General features: G+C 41.6%; 1 protein-coding gene across 1 annotated transcript; it reads right to left on the reverse strand.

Annotated features, from left to right (window-relative positions):
- Positions 1-1,444: 1,444 nt before the first annotated feature.
- Positions 1,445-6,726, reverse strand: LOC139476010 (uncharacterized). The gene is made up of 7 exons (XM_071259241.1): positions 6,669-6,726; positions 4,565-4,990; positions 3,428-3,769; positions 3,297-3,332; positions 2,419-2,463; positions 1,790-1,880; positions 1,445-1,661 (listed from the first exon to the last, which is right to left on the reverse strand). The coding sequence occupies exons 1-7, from the start codon at positions 6,724-6,726 to the stop codon at positions 1,445-1,447; spliced, it is 1,215 nt and encodes a 404-aa protein (XP_071115342.1).
- Between the last annotated feature and the right edge of the window lie 9,469 nt (positions 6,727-16,195).

Genomic DNA, 16,195 nt, shown 5'->3' on the forward strand with positions numbered 1-16,195 from the left:
TTGCTTTTTCGCTCGTGAGTCATATGCAGCCGGTTTCAGTTTCAAGGATAGCTCATTAGCTAAGCAGTCATGACAGGTGGCTGGCCTCGGCTGATTGCATGCTTCGCTTCCCGAAGGGTTTGGGCGTCTCTCATAACGTCAGTCACTGGTTTGTCTGTATATTTACAGGACACCATGATGTAGCTTGTTCTGTTTGTTGTCGAGGTCTACGACTGCTGAACTGTGTCCAATGTTTAGAACTAGGATGAAACCCACCACCACATGTAAATTAGTGTCAAACAGAGGACTACAATCAGGGCGTCTGAGGGATTCGAACACTCCATCATCGGATTCTGGCACGACTCAGGGACGCAACTCTCGAATGCATGTTTTGCGTCTGTCGAGGCATTTACAGCCCACAGGTTGACAGACTGAGCAAAGTAAAGTTTTCAAAACAAGGATTGTTTCCTCTGCATCGACAACAACCAAACTGTCTGGAAGTAAATGGAGAAAGGGACAGGTGTAATTAAACTGTACCCATAGGTTCTTCCATTTTGATTATAGGTAGAAATTGCATAGCTGAGTAAGGTACAGAAGAACTTGAGATTCTACTCAAGTCTTTTGTGCCTTGTATAGATAAGGTCTACCTCGAAAATCCCATTTATCTATAATACATTTCATCATATTGTGCTTAGATTATGATCTGTAAGTGAAATGGATGCAAATGTTAATTACAAATTACAAACATAAGGCTCTTTTCTAGTTGATACACATATGGACAAACACGTGGTAGGAGGCCGATTTTATTGCAGGCAAGGCATGGTGACAGGTCTTTTTTACAAGTTGGTTATAATCAAAAATCAATTTATCAGTGAATAATCATGTCCTGTCAATTGTCCTCGAATTAACTGTGCTTACATCAAGGGTTCCTGTAATAAAATATGGTAGACCAGCTCCAATCTTGTATTTTGTGACCCTACGTCCTTTGTTTAAAATTCAGACCTCGATGTTTATGCACTGTTCAATGCCATTACAAGGTGTTTACAATAACTAAAAAAAATAAAACCCTTTCCATAATCCTTTCCCAAACATAACATAGTCTACAAGCACCATGCACAAGAAAAAATGGTCCCTAGAGTGGAAGGTCGGTGGTTCGATCCCCTGGCCCCGTCACACCAAAAGCTGTTATAAGATGGTACTTGCTGTTACCCTGCCTGGCGCTCAGCATCATACAGCCATGACTGGTCGGATTGGTGTATGTTCAATCCGCCTGAGGCCGTGTTGTCCATTTTAAACTACAGTAGGTATCTCAGTGGGTTAAGCCCGGACTCAGGTGTGGTCACCATCGATATCGACAATAGAAAATGCAAAATGGTCTGTAAAAACACTGTCTCCTTAATAATAGTGCAATAAACAAAACAAGACGAAGCATTGACACTATTTCAGCAAGGCTGGCAAGGCTGGTTTATCGTGTCTGTCGGTGAACAGGCACCAGGTAATAATCGTTGCATCCTGCTGCTCCCTGGTCACGTGGGTCATCCGGCATGTGGTAGTGAGGTTCAGCAGCATCTCCTTCTGGTGATCCGATTGGCTGCTGGACACGTGACTCATCCGGTTGAGAGTAGTAGACCACGCCATTATCGCCTCCTTTGTAAGACGTGGAGCCCGAGTGTGCTGACCTCCTGAAACACGATAATGCTCAGTCAGAACGAATGGATAATATTGTTGTATTTCTGCTTTTGTTGATATGTCTCACAAGATGTTAACATTATGACAAATACTAGTTCAAGTCCGTGTCCTTATTATTTACCTTTTAACACAAATAGCCATGATGAAACCAACAGAGACAAACCCTGTGACAAAGCCAACACACACAAACACAATCTGGGTGTGACGTTCACCTGCAATGAAAAGGAAACAATGGACATATGTTATCCAGGACAAAACAGAATATTCTGACGTCGGAGTGCCTGGGGACAGATTAGACCCGTAAAGATCCGGGGTGGACTTGGTCTTCAGCAACCCATGTTTGCCGTAAAAGGCGACCATACTTGTCATACAGCTAGAATATTGCTGAGTGCAGGTTAAACAACAAACCAACAACTGAAGTCAAAACTTCGTGCATAAGACCCCAACATGATGCAGTTCACTGAAAATAACCCATTTACTATAATGGCTGCAGTGTTGACCTGGAGTCATAATGAGGAGGATGTTTTTAAAACGACTATCAGTGGATTACTGAGCTGCCACAAGACACAAAATGACATTAATATTTACGATGCCTCAGAGTAATCATCAATCTGTGCTCATCCCAGCCTCCCCTTCCCGCCGAGATGCGTTTATGATGTACTTGTAAACTATGTAGATATTAACCACATGTCACAGATGTAGTGATAAATACAATAGCACTATTTTCTTAATAATTCAAACACTCTTCACCTGACGAAGATTGTGGCGCCCCATGTGTGGCACGAGTCTCTGATTCTGAAACATTTTTTTAAAAATGATATGGGGGCATATAGATCAATGCAAAAACAATGTAGGACAAAGACGTCCAGTTTGACCAACTCAAGTTTTAAACTATGTTTTTCTATCCAATTGACGTTTTCTCATTCGAAAGAAAATAAATAAGATGTCAGAAGAATGTATTCATGGAACCATGCTCGATACACATTGAAATACATACACAATATATTTTGATTCGCATTTTGTTTCCTCTCCAAATACAACCTGCCCTGAATGGTCTAGGAACCTAAACTCCGCTGCTTGCAACTTACAACAGATAATTTCATTATTGGAATCTCCCTATTTATTATGGTGGAGAAAGAGGTGCCTCCTTTCAGTATCACTTTCGCTTGATGTGGTTAGAAGAATAACTTGGTGAATTTAGAATAAATAAAATTGAGCCTCTCCAATAGACCATAGAGTATATATTTTATTAAACAATCGCATTTTAACCCATCAGCTCGTGGTAAGTAAATTACCATACTTTATACATACATGATAGATTATGTTTCATTTCCTTAGCACTGTGCGTTGATACTAATAACGTTTCGTTTTTTCGTTGATGTCAATCTAACTTTCAAATAATGTTAGCTTAATTTGGTGAATAATTATGCTGAATGAGTGAGCGAGCATATATTGACAAGAAGAAATAGTGAGTGAGTGAGTATTGCATTACGCCACCGTTAAGCAATATCACGGCGGGGGACACCAGAAATGGGCTTCACACAGTGAACCCATGTCGGGAATCGAACCCGGGTTTAACCACTGGTCTACCCCACCGCCCCTCCAAGTAGAATCAGCAAAGGACATACCCTTACATGTGACTGTAACGTCAGAGCCGTTGTGTCCTGTAGAAAGGGAAGATATTTAATTGACGAAGACTTTTAATTTTAATGATAACATTACACGTTTTGTCATCAAAGGTGCCTTATTAAATAATTACCTTCCAGTCTCACCCATATCTTGTCAGGGAGATAGTTTCGGATAACATCCACCTGTAAACTCCACTCTGATTGGCTGATGGTAATCTCCTCCATGAAGTGGACTGCCAGGTCGCCACCATGGATTTTGTACACTGTACGTGTCTTGTCCCTGATGGACAGTGTGGTCACGTTGCTGTTGCCCAGTTTGACGTCCAGCAGGGTGACGCGGCTCGCAGCTCCACTGACTGTACAGGTGCAGGTGCTTGTTTCCGGAGATGACATCTTCAGTCGGTTGCTGCTGATGTAGACCTCCTTGCCTGTTTCGCTCTTGCTGTCACACAACAAGACACTGGCAACTTGGTCTGAAAAGTCATATCCCGATTGATAAGTTCTTCATAAAGAGGGGCGGTCGGGTAGCCTAGTGATTAAAGCGTTCGCTCGTCACGCCGAAAACCCGGGTTCGATTCCCAATGTGGCCATGGGTATAATGTGTCCCCCGCCGTGATATTGCTGAAATATTGCTAAAAGCAGCGTAAAACCAAACTCACTCACTCACTGCATGAGGAGTCATAAATTTGATTTAACAAGGGATAATGCTTTGCTTTAAACATGATATACACGAATGTATTTGCATATGTGAATATAAGTGCGCACATCTGAAACTATGTATATGTAATTATATATATTCATGCATACACTCCTTCGGAAATATGCAACTCTTAAATATTAATTTATACATTGTGATAAATGGTAAGACAACTACTGTTGGGTTTCCAGCTGCCGGTGACAAATCCCCGAGTACAGCATGTTCCTTGAACACTTGCCACGTGGAGATTCCGGCTTAGAATAGATCCCCAGCAACCTTTGTCGAGCGAGGCGACTTAATATTGGGCCGACCGTAAAGCTTGAATTGTGGCATAAAAACACAAACAAATCACTTTATACAACGCGATTACAGAATGGAATGAAACAGAGAGCAACATAAAGACTTGAATGGTTAGAATAGACTGGTCAACTGGCAGTTTCGGTACGTTTGTTTCGTGACGTGCAGTATCCACTATTGCTATTGTGGTATATGGACCACAGTCTCGATTAAAGTTCAAAATTGTGCTAGAAATCTTAATCATATGTCCCTATAAAAGGCACATGTATTTTACCTTTAACACACTGATGCAATACCACCAGATGTGATGGGCGTTTATGCCCCTTTTCCACTCGGAGGTCCTTCAGGTCACGGATAGAGGAACTCTTGTCACTCTCCAGGATACAGTACCTCTTCTGACTACACTCCTCCAGAACCTCCATGATCGCTGCCTGATAAGCCTTCTTCTGAAGCCCAACCGACGCGTTTAATAAACATCCTCCAATGTCATAATGTTCATCACCTATCGCTCCTGCACAGGATCTGTAGTCTGCACTACTGTCGTCCTCGTTCTCACCAACACCTGCTCTTTGCCAGAAGTTGTTGACCATCAGTGATTCATTTCTGGGACACTTAATCTCTTCACACCCCTGTTTGTAACAAACGTTAGTGGCTTTCTCCTTTATTCCTGCCAAATTCAGGCTGTCACAAATAAGGGAACCTGAAGTATAACGGAAAATGTGCATGATCCATTTCAAATCACAAGTGATGCATAAAACACAGGCTCGAAACATTCTAAAATCACTTTAAAGTTAATACACATATTTATTCTCTAACATGCGTATACTATGTTGTAAATTTACGAACAGGAGAAAAATGTTTTACAAAGGTTTAGAATCTAAGGTAAAAAGCCGACTTGTAGATCAGTTTGAAGTTGCACTGTATTTTCTTGCACTATATCATGTTGACACGAACCGCGAAAACAGTTATATTCACGAAATGAAATGAGATGTATTTGGCTCGACTGGGTGTATGCTATATGGATATGCATGCTATTTTAATAATATTTTCGCAAAAAATGTTTATTTATATATTGATATTTACATTATCTATGTAAGCAATGTAAATATAATTATTAACGCAAGAGAATAAGACATTATCCGACAAAAGAGATTTGAGTAACCGACACGACAAGCGTCAGTGCACTTGTGCAGATTTACTGGGGTAGGCTGTGCCATCCAATGCGAATGCGAGTTCCAATCGATGACAAAATATACATCACCCTTATATGCTAAACGCTCATTTGCAGCATGAATAAATCATTACATTATAATCCACCGAACATATAATCCATATTGAAAAGTAAGGATAGGATATATGGATGAACATCTTCTTTATTAGAATTAAGAGCGACGTTTCGGTGTTGGTTCTAACACCATTTTCAAGCAAGTGATATACAGAGTATGGATGACAAGTTTATATGGTAGGTGAGTGGGTGAGTGAGTATCGTTTACGCCGCTTTTAGCAATATTCCAGCAATATCACGGCGGGGAACACCAGAAATCTGCTTCACACATTGTACTCATGTCGGGAATCGAACCCGGGTCTTCGGCGTCACGAGCGAATATACAGGTAGGAGACAATGCTTATACAGTAGAGTAGATTGAAAATCTTTGAAAAAATAAATACTTACCCCCGCTGTGATGCAGTCATCGGAATAATAATGATCTAATTTAGCTATAGATTCGACCATTTATCCGTCACTTGTATCAAATCTACCTTAGACCATGATTACCTGTCATAAATATTTATTCAGAAATACCTTCGTCGAATCCCCGCTCGTTTGCAATTTCAAATAGTGCTCTTACTTCTTTTAGGTTGCTAAATCACGTGTTGTGGTTCCAACATTATGTTCAGCAAGTGAGTCAGTATATTTCAGGCGATAATTTGACGAATACGGGTGTATTGTAAGATTATGTAACATCAACAAAGGTAGCTTCATTTCCTCTTGGGGTGTCGCTTGGTTGGTTGCTTTAATGTTTAACGCTGCACTCAGCAATAGTCCAGCTATATGACGGCGGTGTGAACTAGACAATCCAGTGATTGACACCTGAGCATCGATCCACGCAATTTGGATCGATGACATGCATCAACCAAGCCAGCGAGCCTGACCACCCGATCCCGTTAGTCGCCTCGATGTCGGTTGGAATAACGTTTACAGGATATCTGTCTAGATTATGTTTTCTTGGGAAGCTTTCGGTTTGGGTACATGAAGCGGATATAGATTCTGATTAAACCGATCTTCACTAATCCAAGAATTAACCATTTCAACCTACAGAAAATATCATCCGATACCCGAAAACGAATAATCTGTTATTCGTGCGCATTAATTTACTTACCAGAGCAATAGGATACCATTAATACCAGTATTGTTCCAGACACCCTCACATCGCCCATGTTTGCACACGCGTGCTGTGACTTCAAAACATTTCCTCATATTGACTCTCGGGTGAACGAGTCACGTGACTTATTTCCTGTGACCTGTGATAGTTTGCCCGTTTGAAAACGGCTTTGTCTACAGAAATGTGTTTTTTCACAATTATTTTATTTCTCCTCATGTTTTTGCATCAATAACCTTTACACCTTATATTTCTATAACACTACGGTACAACTAATATCTCTTTCACTTTAATTAACTATCTTTTGAACAGCCTCTGCTGATAACATTGTAAGATTGTGTCCATTAACAGTCGTGTGTGACCACTGGTAGTTGATGGGGCGCCGGCGAGATCTAGGATTGATTACCCAAATGAGGAAGATGTGAAGCCCTCTTAGGGATAAGGATAAGTTATATTCCATACTGAAAGGCCTCAGGTCCATAGTACAATTCTGTTTTCGAGAGTGGGTGCTGATATGTTTAACAGGTCATATTCTAATTAACATAGCATGATAAATGAACATTGATAGTTTTTTAGAGTATCTTTATCAGTTGTTGACATGATCGATATAAAGTTTTGTTGAGTTGTATGTACATAAAAATGTAGTTCAATACATTTAGTCTTAGATGGTCGTATTTTGGACAGACCAACAGATGTGAAACTCATCTTCAATCACATTTAACCACATTGCACACATATTCTCAATTCTCTGGCTCTGTTTCTACGTCTGGCTACTTCGATCCTATGTCTATTAGAGCTGCATCTAAATTGTGCTAAAATTGATATCAAACAAATAGTATTCTGGGGGAATAGTTGTCTTAAAAAGCTTGTAATAATTGCATTTTTCTGAACTTTTATGTAAGTAAATATCCTTGAGTCTTGGGAGTATAGATACTGAAAACGAATCTGCATTGTTAGGTACACATTGATTATACAAAATATACCCATTTTTACATATGATGTCGCACAAAATCGAGGGACATATTCAAACCTGCCTGGAGTGTTAATTTTCCCCAGCCTCATGTTCCTTGAACTGTCAACTCGTCCTTACCAGAACCGCGTGTCACACATTGTCCATGCTGGGTGTCGAACAAAGGCTGATGCAGACACTCTACTGGATATATCTAATTTAGCAGCAAAAAGATACAGTGATGTACACTTCAAATGCTCTGTCACTGATTTTAGGAGTGAGTTCCTGTGAGTGAGTGTTAAACTCAGTCTAGACGCAAACAAAACAGTACTATCCTTTGTTAGTGTCGATTGCCTAATTGAAACAATGTGTTAACCCTGAAATCTGTACGCAAAAAAACTGTTTGTGAAACCAATCAACAACCAACAAGAAGTACACAATCAACAAAGGTATTACAATATATAGTAATTAAGTTTACAAATCTATACAAATTACTGCACAGCAATTACAATGGCAGTAAACAATAGAGTTGTAGTATAATATTCAATGGCAATAAATACTCGCTGTGGTCAGTACCAAATACAAAAATACTGTGGTGATAGCAAAAGTCAGTGATAATAATATATATTCATCCAGTGGCGACAGTGGTCAAGCTTCCGAGATGGGCTAGGCAGGAAATCAGGGACGATGAGTGATCCTCACATGAAAGCTGGTTCCGATGTAATGAAGAGACACGTTAACATGTACATATCGCCAAGTCGTTTGTAAACATTCGCTAGAAATACAGACGGGAGTGACATGTGTACCTTGTACAGTGCAAAAGCCACAACCCAGGCGACATTAAGTAACATTGGTCGCCGAGAGTGGTTGGATAGATGGCACTGTTATTCAAGTTTGACTCCTACCCCACCCTGAAGCACATGTGTCACATGCAGTTTCTTTGGTATAAGACTTACTTCGCAATGTGAATCTGTTCAACCAGCAGTGAATGGGTACCCGGTAGGATGAGATAATACATTTATTGTTTACGTTCTAGGGCGTCATAATGAAGCTTGGGTTGTATACTCCCCAGGAAGCTGAGAATGAAATTCGCGTGCACACTGACCCTCTGACCGGGGTGATAATGTAGCGATTTGAGCATGCTTTAGGGCGTGGATACGGTATGCACATGTTTGTTTGTTGTTGGTTGTTGTTCTTCTAATTCTTCTATAATCATCATCATTATCATTATTATTATTAGTCATAGCAGTGAGAATGAGAAAACAGCGTATCCCGCCGTGTTGCATGTCAAATGCTACGTCCAGCACAAGATGACCGGTTGCCTTTGCATTTCAGTGAGTGAGTGAGTGAGTGGCTGGGTGGCTGGGTGGGTGTGTGAGTATGGAGTCGCGGTAACAAGTGTAATCATCCTGGTTTGTGTCATCGTACCCCGACGGCATTGATCCTTACTCATGCTATCAACCACTGGTTGCCATGCCAAGACGAACATGACGATAAATCTGGCATACTGCAGACTGCGTGGTGTAAAACAACATTCACTCAGTCACTCGTTGTAAGGGAAAACCATCGTTTCAAGCAAGGAGACATTGATAAAATCACCAGAAACAAGGTGGTTTCTAGTGTATCTGGGGTGTCACAAAACATGAATCAACGGAAGTGGGTACAGTAATAGAGATTCACTTTTCTGGTGTTCCAAGCTATGATATTGCTGGAATTTTGCTAAAAGCGGTGTAAAACCACACTCACTCACTCACTCACTCACTCACTAAGTAGCCTTTCATCTGTGTCTCTCATACTGTGCCGTTTATTTTCAGTTTCATACTTGATTGAAATTCACATAATTATAAAGACACGATAAGGATTCGGTTTTTGTTGCCGTGTCATGTAACGAGTTATTTTTAATATTCATGACTTGATGGCCAAGTTCGAGTCGCCTGATATGCGCACATCAATGTTATGTTGTAAACGGACAAGTTTAAAATGGTTTCATATATATTAGTCAAGTTATTTAGATACGTGCTATTTCTAAGGTAGCCTTAAATATGTTGCATGGTGAATCCTCTTTGTACAATGAATAATGTCATGAGAATAAAAAGCTCTTTAAATCCAAAAACCGAAGATAATACTCAGATCACTCAGCCACGCAGAAAAATTATGAAGCAGTTTCAGTTTGAACATTGAGAGACGAGGAAATACTTTGATAGAAGTAAATACTAAGAGAGTTAAATTTCTGTTATGTATATATACATGTGTAACCGGAGCTGTTCATAAATAACACGGGTTGTTGTATGTGAAGAGGATTTATTGACGGTCTGAACAAACGCCCTGAAACATATAATTAAAAAAATATATATACACTTAAATATTTATTTATATAATATATTATATCATATTCAGTCACATCGTCAAACCGATGACATCATAGAAATAGATAGAATTCATGTTTTTAACAAAGTACATCGAAGTCGGTGAGTGAATATTGTGTAACGCCACTTGAGCAATGTTCCAGCAATATCACGGCGGGGGACACCAGAAATGGGCATCATACATTATACCTATGTCGGGAATCGAACCCGGATCTTCGGCGTGACGAGCGAACGCTTAAACCACTAGGCAACCCGACCGCCCCAAATACATTGAAGAATATGCTATAGGTCACAATAACTGCATATGCATTTCTATCCCTTTACATGTCATGATATGCTAAATACAACTAATGATTACATTAATACACAAGAAAATACAAGCTTACCCTGATGGTGAAACCGGGGTGCAAACTGAGTTCACCAAACACAAACTGACAAGACAATGATGCCTGCATCTAAATACAAAAAACAAAGACAAACATACTCACTTAGGTAAAACTGGTAATCTTAGCAAACACGCGTTATGTGTTACACAAAACATACACATGAACGGACCGCCTCCGTGTTCTAGTGGTAGAGGTCCGGGGTTCGATCCCCGACCGCGTCATACCAAAAGACTTTAAAAGATGGCACTTGTTGTTACCATGTCTGGCGCTCGGCATTAAAGGGGCTAAAACAAGGACTGGTCGGCTCGGAGTCAATATACTGTGTCCAAGCAGGGTATTCATGTTAGACTGTGGCATGGTATCTCAGTGAGCTAGCACTATAAATCGGCATCAGTCCGGACTAGTACAAGCAGCCACACAAACACACACACACACGTACATGCACGTCGCTATATACGTGCAATAATCTTGGACGCGACGTTAAACCCCATTTCACCTCACCTCACCTACACATGAACGCTTTTGTGAGTGTGTGAGTGAGTTGGGTTTAACGCCGTTTTAACAGTATTCCAGCTATATCACGGCGTGTCAGCTTAATGTGGGAGGAAAGCCCGAAGTGATGCAGGTCTCAGACGTTTACCTCTTCGGTAAAACCCACGAGCACGGGTATGGTGCTGACAAACCTAGAAACATAATTGAGGCGAACCGGAATTTGAACCCACAATCATAGGTTTCTGTCGTGCCCAAGGGATGCAACTCTGCTCAGTGAATCGCAGCGCCTTAGACGACTGGGCCACCCGTGCCCCCTATCAACGCTTTACATTATACATAAATAACATAGCTATAAGTTAACACATATATGATAAATGCATACGCTCTCGCTCACCACTAGACCACGGAGGCGGTCACTCTCACGAAGACTCTCATAATGCAGGCATCATCACATGTTCGTATGTGACAAGTATTTTACAGCCCACCACTAGACTCTTGCTGACTATATGAGCTTTAAATCACCATTCTGTAACAGTGAAACCCTGCTGTTATATATGATTTGAGTGTTCACTGCGACTGGCTTGTCAGATAACAATTGTATTAAGGATAACGATAATGAATGGAATGAATTATTCAGATTATGTGGAATAAGAAACAACATCCAGGCTCGACAGCTTGCTATTACAGAGGTTCAAGACTGGTTTTGCATGACAACTGCCTATTGATATAATATGTCACACCAGGCTACTCCTTTGTGCCCAACACGACGTTAGATCGAGGTCTGTCTGTGTCATCCCTATCTGCATCGCAGGACCGCGATAGAGCGCTGTGCTCAGTTTTTGGAGGGGGTGCAGTTAGAATCTTCGGAGCACTGTGATCAGTTTCAGGGGAGGATTCAACTTGAATCTTTACAGCATTGTTGTCGGTTTCAGCGGAGGATTCAAGTTGAATCGTCATAGCGTTGTGATCAATTTCAGGGGAGGATTCAACTTGAATATTTACAGCATTGTTGTCGGTTTCAGCGGAGGATTCAAGTTGAATCGTCATAGCGTTGTGATCAGTTTCAGGGGAGGATTCAACTTGAATATTTACACCTTTGTTGTCGGTTTCAGCGGAGGATTCAAGTTGAATCGTCATAGCATTGTGATCAGTTTCAGGGGAGGATTCAACTTGAATATTTACAGCATTGTTGTCGGTTTCAGCGGAGGATTCAAGTTGAATCGTCATAGCATTGTGATCAGTTTCAGGGGAGGATTCAACTTGAATATTTACAGCATTGTTGTCGGTTTCAGGGGAGGATTCAAGTTAAATATCATAGTGTTGTGGTCTGTTTTAGGGGAGGATTCAAGTTGACTCTTCATAGCGTTGTGGTCGGTTTCAGCGGAGGATTCAAGTTGAATCGTCATAGCATTGTGATCAGTTTCAGGGGAGGATTCAACTTGAATATTTACAGCATTGTTGTCGGTTTCAGGGGAGGATTCAAGTTAAATATCATAGCGTTGTGGTCTGTTTTAGGGGAGGATTCAAGTTGACTCTTCATAGCGTTGTGGTCGGTTTCAGAGGGGGATTCAATTTGAATCGTCATAGCGTTGTGGTTGGTTTTAGGGGAGGATTCAACACTTGAATCAGTGGGTTTCAGGGGACGTTGGCCCCCGGCTGTGGGTTGATGAGAGGGGGACACACCCATAACCTGGTGGGGTACGGCGTAGATAGGATCGAGTTTGAGTTGGCGCTGCTTCCTGTACACATAAATATAAAACAATAATAACTAATGTACTAGTACACTGTAATAACTGTTTTATGTCATAATGGCTACCTGTAAAGGAAGGAATAACTGACGGTAGCGAAACCCGGGCGCAATACGGTAATGTTCATAGATTGGCATACACAACTGATTTTTTAGAAAGGGCTCTTAATGAAACGCCAATATATGATATCAGTTAAAAAAGGGTTGGGATTTGTCATGTTACGCATTATCCGTGCCCCAGAATACGTTCATTGCGCAACACAATTCCTATCATGATCACTAGATCAGCGTGCACTCATATGACATTCCCCGCTCCATGGGGATCATACAGCTCGATTTGCCTTTACCATCACATCCATTTGGGTATCCTGCTTATTTTGGGTATCCAAGCTTATTTCGAAGAGACATCACATGTCACATGTGTTTCAGTGTCGGGCAGGACAAGAGGCCTAGAACATCTCAGGAGTCACCTATCCACAACTTTCCGAAGCCGGCGTTACTTGACTCTTAACTGGGACGTTAACAGCAAGAAACATATTTAATCATCTTTGGAAATGTAACCAAAACATATTGGAGAGAGTTTCAAGGTTAAGTATTTTGTTTGGTTCCTTTGTTTGTTGTTTGTTGTTTAAGGCCGCACTCAGCACTATTCCAGCTATATGACGGCGGTCTGTAAATAACCGAGTCTGGACCAGACAATCCATCGACTGACATCATGAGCCTCGATCTGCACAATTGGGATACGATGATATGCATCAACCAAGTCACCCGATCCCGTTTTTCGCCTCACAGTATAATTGGTGATAATATTTAATTAAATGGCAGTCTAAATGCTTCTGCTCGCAGATTCAGCTGTTTTTGACGAGGTGCAATTAGGTGATCTAAAAGAAGAAAGCATACACGTTTGTTACAATAACCAACACAAAAGCATCCAGTGCTCCAGGAATGAGAAACTCCTGGTGCTGAAGATACTGCAAAGGGCAACAGTAGATGCGGACTGTAAAGACTCCAGTACGGAGTACAGTTGTTGTCGCGCTAAGCTCGGTGACAAACTGTATGACATTGGAGGATGTTCTCTCAACCAGACAGATGCTGGTGCCAAGAGGACCTACCAGGCAGCCATCACGGAGGTTCTTGAGGAGTGAAGTCAGAAGAGGTACTGTATCCTGGAGAGTGACCTGGGATCGTCAATCCACACCCTCAAGGATCTTACAGTTGGCGACGCAGGGGCACGACCATCACATCTGATGGTCATTTATAAGTGCATCAAAGGTAAAGTGAGTGAGTGAGTGAGTGAGTGAGTTGGGGGTTGAGTGAGTGAGTTTGGTAACACTACTTTGGACAGTATTTCAGTTCAAGCAGGCTTTAGACATCTATAATTTCTTTGAGGCCGGCAACACACAATAAGACGGGCATGTTTCAAACAACGGTAGCCACCGCAGACACACGGTAGAAACACGGTAGAAACACGGAAGACACACGGTAGACACACGGTAGACACACGGCAGACACACGGTAGACACATGGCAGACACACGGTAGACACACGGTAGACACACGGTAGACACACGGTAGACACACGGTAGACACACGGTAGAAACATGGCAGACACACGGTAGACACACGGTAGACACACGGAAGACACACGGTAGACACACGGTAGCACAAGGCAGACACACGGAAGACACACGGAAGACACACGGTACACAGAGGGTAGACACGGGGTAGGCACACGGCAGACGCACTGCAGATCTGTTATATATGATTTGAGTGTTCACTGCGACTGGCTTGTCAGATAACAATTGTATTAAGGATAACGATAATGAATGGAATGAATTATTCAGATTATGTGGAATAAGAAACAACATCCAGGCTCGACAGCTTGCTATTACAGAGGTTCAAGACTGGTTTTGCATGACAACTGCCTATTGATATAATATGTCACACCAGGCTACTCCTTTGTGCCCAACACGACGTTAGATCGAGGTCTGTCTGTGTCATCCCTATCTGCATCGCAGGACCGCGATAGAGCGCTGTGCTCAGTTTTTGGAGGGGGTGCAGTTAGAATCTTCGGAGCACTGTGATCAGTTTCAGGGGAGGATTCAACTTGAATCTTTACAGCATTGTTGTCGGTTTCAGCGGAGGATTCAAGTTGAATCGTCATAGCGTTGTGATCAATTTCAGGGGAGGATTCAACTTGAATATTTACAGCATTGTTGTCGGTTTCAGCGGAGGATTCAAGTTGAATCGTCATAGCGTTGTGATCAGTTTCAGGGGAGGATTCAACTTGAATATTTACACCTTTGTTGTCGGTTTCAGCGGAGGATTCAAGTTGAATCGTCATAGCATTGTGATCAGTTTCAGGGGAGGATTCAACTTGAATATTTACAGCATTGTTGTCGGTTTCAGCGGAGGATTCAAGTTGAATCGTCATAGCATTGTGATCAGTTTCAGGGGAGGATTCAACTTGAATATTTACAGCATTGTTGTCGGTTTCAGCGGAGGATTCAAGTTAAATATCATAGTGTTGTGGTCTGTTTTAGGGGAGGATTCAAGTTGAATGGTCATAGCGTTGTGATCAATTTCAGGGGAGGATTCAACTTGAATATTTACAGCATTGTTGTCGGTTTCAGCGGATGATTCAAGTTGAATCGTCATAGCGTTGTGATCAGTTTCAGGGGAGGATTCAACTTGAATATTTACACCTTTGTTGTCGGTTTCAGCGGAGGATTCAAGTTGAATCGTCATAGCATTGTGATCAGTTTCAGGGGAGGATTCAACTTGAATATTTACAGCATTGTTGTCGGTTTCAGCGGAGGATTCAAGTTGAATCGTCATAGCATTGTGATCAGTTTCAGGGGAGGATTCAACTTGAATATTTACAGCATTGTTGTCGGTTTCAGGGGAGGATTCAAGTTAAATATCATAGCGTTGTGGTCTGTTTTAGGGGAGGATTCAAGTTGACTCTTCATAGCGTTGTGGTCGGTTTCAGAGGGGGATTCAATTTGAATCGTCATAGCGTTGTGGTTAGTTTTAGGGGAGGATTCAACACTTGAATCAGTGGGTTTCAGGGGACGTTGGCCCCCGGCTGTGGGTTGATGAGAGGGGGACACACCCATAACCTGGTGGGGTACGGCGTAGATAGGATCGAGTTTGAGTTGGCGCTGCTTCCTGTACACATAAATATAAAACAATAATAACTAATGTACTAGTACACTGTAATAACTGTTTTATGTCATAATGGCTACCTGTAAAGGAAGGAATAACTGACGGTAGCGAAACCCGGGCGCAATACGGTAATGTTCATAGATTGGCATACACAACTGATTTTTTAGAAAGGGCTCTTAATGAAACGCCAATATATGACATCAGTTAAAAAAGGGTTGGGATTTGTCATGTTACGCATTATCCGTGCCCCAGAATACGTTCATTGCGCAACACAATTCCTATCATGATCACTAGATCAGCGTGCACTCATATGACATTCCCCGCTCCATGGGGATCATACAGCTCGATTTGCCTTTACCATCACATCCATTTGGGTATCCTGCTTATTTTGGGTATCCAAGCTTATTTCGAAGAGACATC

This window comes from Haliotis cracherodii, unplaced genomic scaffold (genome assembly GCF_022045235.1).
Source record: "Haliotis cracherodii isolate W230 unplaced genomic scaffold, xgHalCrac1.p SCAF_3, whole genome shotgun sequence".
In the NCBI taxonomy this organism is placed as follows: domain Eukaryota; kingdom Metazoa; phylum Mollusca; class Gastropoda; order Lepetellida; family Haliotidae; genus Haliotis; species Haliotis cracherodii.

Bases quoted from the DNA above. Each gene is read 5' to 3' on its own strand.
- LOC139476010 (XM_071259241.1), bottom strand. From the start codon at position 6,726: ATGGGCGATGTGAGGGTGTCTGGAACAATACTGGTATTAATGGTATCC. The intron at 3,333-3,427 runs GTAATTATTTAA...CCCTTTCTACAG, and splicing joins GATATGGGTGAGACTGGAAG to GACACAACGGCTCTGACGTT. The intron at 1,881-2,418 runs GTGAAGAGTGTT...TTTTCATTGCAG, and splicing joins GGCGCCACAATCTTCGTCAG to GTGAACGTCACACCCAGATT.